Genomic DNA, 6752 nt, shown 5'->3' with positions numbered 1-6752 from the left:
CATCCATCCATCCATCCATCCATCTCCTTCGTTTCCTTCCCTGGACGCTTTACTCATCCACCCGTCACCCCCCATCCAACTTCCCATTGCCTCTCCACCCACTCTCCCCATCCAAGCATCCACTGCTCATCTGCCTATGCAGTCCTCGCCAGCCTCAGCTCTCTGTGCACACTGCCTCTCTACCACCTGCCACACGGCCCCCTCTCATCTCCTCTTGCACCCAGGCAGCTGCTTAACCCCACCTCCGAGCCTGGCCACTTAGCCATGGGCCCTTCCTCTACCCACTCACCCTTCATCTGCTCTTCTCTCCATCTGTGTCCGCAACATCTCTTCATGCAGCCAATGTCTAGGGAGTGCCCCTTACGTACCAACCCAGTCCCACCAGTGCCCCTGGCAACCACAGGGTCACCCAGGGGTGATAACCTGCCTCGGGCGTGGGTGTTGCTCAGCAGAAGCGCAGCAGTGTGCTTCCTCTTCTGAAAAGGTCGCAGACGCTCCTACACCTGTGGACGCATGGGCCCCGAGGGCTGAGCTTGACGCAGGTCTCACCCAGGTGGTTAGCATTCCCTGGGTGGTTTCACCGAGGGCACCTCCAGAGGCCCACAGAGGCACACCCCCTCCCAGGGGACTTCCGGCCCTGAGGTCTGCCACCTTCAGTTTCCTTCCATTGCGGCCCTTAGAATATTGTCCTGAAGATCCGGTGCCAGGCCCTCGGGGGTCCTCCTTGTGGCCCTGTCCTTCCATCTGGTCTCCTTTTGGGTGTCTGTGGAAAGCCCTCTCAGGCAGGGCGGGCCTGCTGCTTGTGCCAACAGGGGCAGGCATGTATCTCGGCTCGATGAAGCTCCCACTGTCATTGGCAGGGGAGGCCTGAGAGTGTGCTGGAGTGGGCGGGAGGGCAGGAGAGCAGGCTCTGCCACCCCCGGTCTCTTAGGAGTAGCCATTCCCCGCTGCAGCTCTCAGGAGGTGTGTATGGGAGGGGGGGGGGGGGGTTTTTTTCTGAGCCCTGCCCGCTCAGACCTCTCGAACTCTGGGTCACACAGGTGGTGGCTGCACCAGCCGCCTCTGGGAAGCCACAGAAGCCACAGGAGCCCCCGGCCGCCGTAAGCCCACCCCCGGGTGACCTGAGTGCTGAGGACCTGGCGGACCCATCCATGGACAAGGCGGCCGTGAAGATTCAGGCAGCCTTCAAGGGCTACAAGGTCCGGAAGGAGATGCAGCAGCAGGAGGGGCCTGTGTTCAGCCGTACCTTTGGGGACGTGGAGGCCCAGGTAGGGGATGCCCTGCGCCTGGAGTGTGTGGTGGCCAGCAAGGCAGACTTGCGGGCCCACTGGCTGAAGGACAACGTGGAGCTGTCCGATGGGCGGCACTACCACATCGACCAGCTCAGGGACGGCACCTGCTCGCTGCTGGTCACGGGCCTGGGCCGCAGCGATTCTGGCCGCTACACCTGTCAGGTGAGCAACAAGTTTGGCCGTGCAGTCCACAGTGCCTGTGTGGTGGTCAGTGGGACGGAGAGCGAAGCAGAGAGCTCGTCCGGGGGCGAGCTGGATGACGCCTTCCGCCGGGCTGCCCGGCGGCTGCACCGGCTCTTCCGCACCAAGGGCCCGGCCGAGGTCTCTGACGAAGAGCTCTTCTTCAGTGCGGAGGAGGGCAGCGTGGAGCTGGAGGAGCCCGGGGACTGGCAGACTTACCGTGAGGACGAGCACTTTGTCTGCATCCGTTTTGAGGCCCTTGCTGAAGCCCACCGGGCGGTCACCCGCTTCCAGGAGATGTTTGCCACGATGGGGATCGGGGTGGAGATCAACCTGGTGGAGCAAGGTCCCCGTGGGGTAGAGATGCGCATCGGCAAGGTGGCCCCGGCAGTGCCTCCAGGGCCACTGCCCAGCCTGCTGCCCTCAGACACCGGTGAGTGCCTTGATCCGTCTGTGCCACCTTGATTAGGGGTTAGAAGCTGGGCCCAGAGGTGGGAAGGGGAGGGTCAAGGAGCAAGGCTGGGGGTGGCCGACATTTGCTGAGAACAAGGACTAGCCTGTGCTTCAGCGCTGGGCTCGTCAAAGGTGTAGCTCAGTGAGTGTTGGTAAGGCAGCTGACTTAGGTGAAATTTCAGACCTGGTTTGAATCTTAGCACGGCTTGTTATGAACTGTGTGCTTTGGGGCAAATTAGTATTCTCTCGAATCCTCGATTTCCTCATCTGTGAAATTGAATTGTAAATAACATTCTAGAGGGGATTTTTTGTCTGTTTGAAATTGAATTGTAAATAACATTCTAGAGGGGATTTTTTGTCTGTTTGTTTTTAAAAGGAAAGTGTGAGTTGTAACACATCTTAAAAAGTGGGATCCACAGAGCCCTACTCTGGACACCATTTCCCTTTCCAAGAAAGCATTGCCCAACAAGATAGTCATTTCCTAGTAACCCACATCTCCCTGGGAACACTGAATGGAGCATCATGAATAATCCATAGCATCACTTCTGGAAACTTCTTTCCAATCTCCCCACCCCTGCAACCATTTTGGCTTCAGATGCCTCACCTTCTTCTACTGGACCCTTATCCTATGCGTTGGGCCCCCCTTTTCCCACCTTTCCTTTCCTCTCTGCTTCTGGCCTCCAGCTGTGGCAGAGAGCACGTTCCCCTTAAAGAGTGGGGATGAGAGAGGGAGAGACTTAGTAGACCAAGATCAAGTTCTCTTTAGCTGCCCGGGTCTGAGAACATGCTCCAGTGAGTGGTTGACCAGAACACGTGTCTCCCTGCCCAGATGGTGTGCCATCTGTGCATAGGGCAGCGGAGAGATGACTGGCTTTGTGTCTGCCCTGACCCAGCTCCAGTGTTCCTGACAGAGCTGCAGAACCAAGAGGTGCAGGATGGTTACCCCGTGAGTTTTGACTGTGTGGTGACGGGTCAGCCAGTGCCCACCGTGCGCTGGTTCAAGGATGGGAAAGTGCTGGAAGAGGATGACCACTACATGATCAATGAGGACCAGCAGGGTGGCCACCAGCTCATCATCATGGCCGTGGTGCCGTCAGACATGGGTGTCTACCGATGCTTGGCTGAGAACAGCACCGGCGTCTCCTCCACCAAAGCAGAGCTCCGTGTGGACTGTGAGTGTCACTCCGGGCTGGTCATTCTGGTCTGGAGGTTTCCTGAGCTGGGCTGGGAAAGACATGCTGGGCTTGGGAGAAGGGTCCCAACAGCAGTGATCTCAACCCAGTCTGGATTGGGCCCGATAGTGTCTTGTGTCTGCTGGACAGTTCCTTTTTAAAAAAAATTAATTTTAAATTAATTAATTTATTTATTTATTTTTGTTTCTTTTAATCATTTTATTAGGGGCTCATACAACTCTTATCACAATCCATATACACATCAATTGTGTAAAGCACATTTGTACATTCATTGCCCTCATCATTCTCAAAATATTTCCTTTCCACTTAAGCAAGGAATAAAACCAGAATTCTCCCCCGGAGCCCATTTTTGTGGACTGAGGGTAGATGGGAATGGGGGGGAATCCTAGGACCTAAGGAGTGGCCCAAGAAGTTTGAGAGCCTCTGGGAGAGGGGGTGGGCCTGATGAAGTGGTGAGAGGGACTGGGGCAGGCAGGCAAGGCTAGCCTACCCCTCCCACCTCCCTCCTGTTCAGATGGGCTCCGCCAGGAAGCTCTTTTGGAGAAACCCGGTAGTGTAACGGAAGAGGATGTTGACCCCGGAGCCAGAGCTGGCTCCTCCGCTTGTCAGCTCTTTGAGCTGGGATAAGCCACCGTACCTCTCCACGCATCCGTGTCCTCACATGATTGTAAATGGCAATCATGACGTACTTGTGAAAGTCAAGTGAGTCTGCAGAGCAATCGTTGTTGTTCGGTCCTACCGAGTCAACTCCAGCCCCTAGAGATGCCATGCACAACAGCAAGAAAGACTGCACAGTCCTGTGCCAGCCTTGCAATTGTCCCTGTGCCTGAGCCCACTGAGGCAGCCGAATTGTTAGGTCCGGCCTAGAGTTCGGCGTGGATTAAATGTTAGCTGGTGTGCAAGAAGGTGTTGGGACAGACGCAGGTATCTGTTTTCCATCCGTTGTCTCGTGGTGGATTCGGAGAACGGAGAAAGCCGGACTGAGCTTTGGGGGCCAGCTGGCCCAGGCCCACAAGGCTCTGCCCCTCCTTGCTGTCCTACCCCGTGTTATGCCTGGGCCCGGCAGACAATGTGGAAGCCTCTTTGGGGTGGACTTTTGTGGACTAGAAGTCAGCCAAGGAGTCTTGGTGGTAACATGATGAAGCGCTTGGCTGTTAACTGAAAGCGATTCAACCCCACGAGCCGCTCCACAGGAAAAAGAGGTGGCAGTGGGCTTCTGAAAAGATTGACAGCCTTAGAAACACTACAGGGCAGTTCTATTCTGCCCCACAGCGTCACTATAGGCTCAACATTAACTAGACAGCAACAGGTCTAGTTTCTGAGAGGTCAGCCAGGGTCTAGTCTGAAAAGAACTTATAAATGAGTTCAGAATACAAGACCAGTATGCAGAAACTACTGTATATGCCTGCTCACTTATCAACACGGTTGGATTCCAAAGACCCCGGCATGGTTACAAAACATCAGCCACCAACCACTCCTCAGTCTCCAGGACTCATTTCAGTGGCCTTATTCCCGCCCCCCACCCCACCCGCGCCCCCGTGAACCTCCTTCCTGCGGCCACTGCCTGTATGTGCCAGCTAGCTCATATATTACTTTGGGCAGGTAGGTAGGCTGGGCCATCACAAACCAGGCAGGTAGGTAGGCTGGGCCTTTACAAACCGCGGGCAGAGCTGGTTTGGTCAGGATTTGCAGCTCAGAGCGGACTTACCCAACCCCGACCCACAAGTGGTTCTCGCTCTCCATGAAAACATCTACTCCCCTCAGACTGTCAGCTGCCAGCCTCAGGTCCCACCAGCACCAGCACAGGAACAGCAGACCTCTGGGTCTGCTATGAGGTGAAAGCCATGTATCCTCTCTGAGACCTGCTGCCTCCTTGCAAACTAGCAGCAAAGCTGCACCTCTGCTTGGATACTTGACTGGTTGGTGGGGATTCAGCCAGGACATGGAGCTTGTGTGCAAGCTACTGGCCCATGGCCCGGGCATCAGGCCCCTCCCCCCACCCCCCTTTCACTTTATTGGAATCTTAGACTGGAGAGCAGGGTTGCATGAGTGGGACCAAGGGCTTGGAGTTCAGGAGAAAGGAACTCTCAAACTCAAAACACAGTGCTTTTCAAAATACCTGGCCTTAGGGTGATTTAAGGAGACCCCCCCCCCCAACTATTCTTGTAAAAGCAAAATGTTAAATAATGAGATGGCTCATAAATGAAGAATGAAAAAATACCAAACTCACTGCCATCTAGTCAGGTTGATGCCAACTCATAGCAACCCTATAGAGCAGCAGTTCTCAACCTGTGGTTCGCGACCCCTTTAGGGGTCAAACGACCCTTTCACAGAGGTCACCCGATTCATCACAGTAGCAAAATTACAGTGATGAGGTAGCAACGAAAATAATTTTATGGTTGGGGATCACCACCACATGAGGAACCGTATGAAAGGGTCGCGGCATGAGGAGGGTTGAGAACCACTGCTCTAGGGCAAGGTAGAACTTCCCCTGAGGGTTTCCAGGGCTGTATCTGTTTACAGGCTCTAAAGAGCCGCTGGCGGTTCCAAACTGCTGACTTCGTGATTCACAGCCCACTGTGTAACCACTCCACCACCAGGCTTTTCCAGGAAGGAATAGGTATTAAGCACGAAATTTTAAACAATCATACTTGAAATTGCTTAAAATAAAACAAAATATGTAGTTATAAATCTAGCAAAACATGTATAGGATCTGGATCCTAACCATGATAAAATGCTGATTAAAAAATCAGAATAGACCTAAATAAATGTAGAGTCATAGTATGTTCATATTCAACATAGCAACAATGTGACCTCTCCCCAAGTTGATACACAGGTGATTCCTATACAAACCCCCCAGATTAACTCAACAGCAACAGGGTTGGTTCCTAAGGAGGTCAGCCAGGAATGCTCACCCTAAAATGTTCATGGGAAGGCACAGGATAAAAAATAGCTAAAACGAGTTTGAAAAAGAATAAAAAGAGTGGCATCATTCCGCCCAATATTAAGGGTGGTGCTGGTGCAGAGACGTTGCTGCTGCTGTTGTTGAGTGCCATCGAGTCGGTTCTGCCCTGTAATGACCCGTGTGCACAGCAGAACGAAACACTGCCTGGTCCTGCGCCATCCTCGTAAGTGTTCCCATGTCTGAGCCCACTGTGGCAGCCGCTGCATCAGTCCATCTTGTCCAGGATTTCGCTCTCTTTTGCTGCCCCTCTCCCTCCACTGTACCAACCATGATGCCCTTCTCCGGGTCCTAGTCTCTCCTGACTGTATGTCCAAAGATGTGAGACAAAGTCTTGCCATCCTTGCCTCTAAGGACCACTCTGGCTGTACTTCTTCCAAGATAGTTTTGTTTGTCCTTTTAGAATTTCATGGTGCTTTTAGGGATAGGTACTGAAATCAATGGGACAAAATTGGAGAAACCAGAAATAGATACACACCTTATTTTGCCCATCATATCCTCCAATGTTTCAACTCGAGACTTGAATTTTTTCTTCGGGTCTTTAAGCTTGAGAAATGCCGAGTGTGTTCATCTTTTTGATGTTGTGTTAGTCTGGGTAGACTAGAGAAACAAATCCATGGACACACAGATGTGTATAAGAAAGAGATTTATATACAAGAGCAGCTGAACATT

At 53.1% G+C, this 6752-nt stretch overlaps 1 protein-coding gene across 1 annotated transcript in view; it reads left to right on the top strand.

Annotated features, from left to right (window-relative positions):
- OBSCN (obscurin, cytoskeletal calmodulin and titin-interacting RhoGEF) overlaps nt 1-6752 on the top strand; it is a 210806-nt gene that overhangs the window by 153233 nt on the left and 50821 nt on the right. The window contains exons 55-56 of the mRNA XM_045284554.1: nt 1041-1905; nt 2819-3097. Of these exons, the coding sequence (XP_045140489.1) occupies nt 1041-1905; nt 2819-3097 (1144 nt within the window). The remainder of the gene's footprint in view (nt 1-1040; nt 1906-2818; nt 3098-6752) is intronic.

The sequence above is a fragment of the Echinops telfairi genome, unplaced genomic scaffold (genome assembly GCF_000313985.2).
Source record: "Echinops telfairi isolate 266 unplaced genomic scaffold, ASM31398v2 ScPeMD7_7469;HRSCAF=8507_0, whole genome shotgun sequence".
In the NCBI taxonomy this organism is placed as follows: domain Eukaryota; kingdom Metazoa; phylum Chordata; class Mammalia; order Afrosoricida; family Tenrecidae; genus Echinops; species Echinops telfairi.
This window is presented reverse-complemented; position numbering and strand designations above follow the sequence as displayed.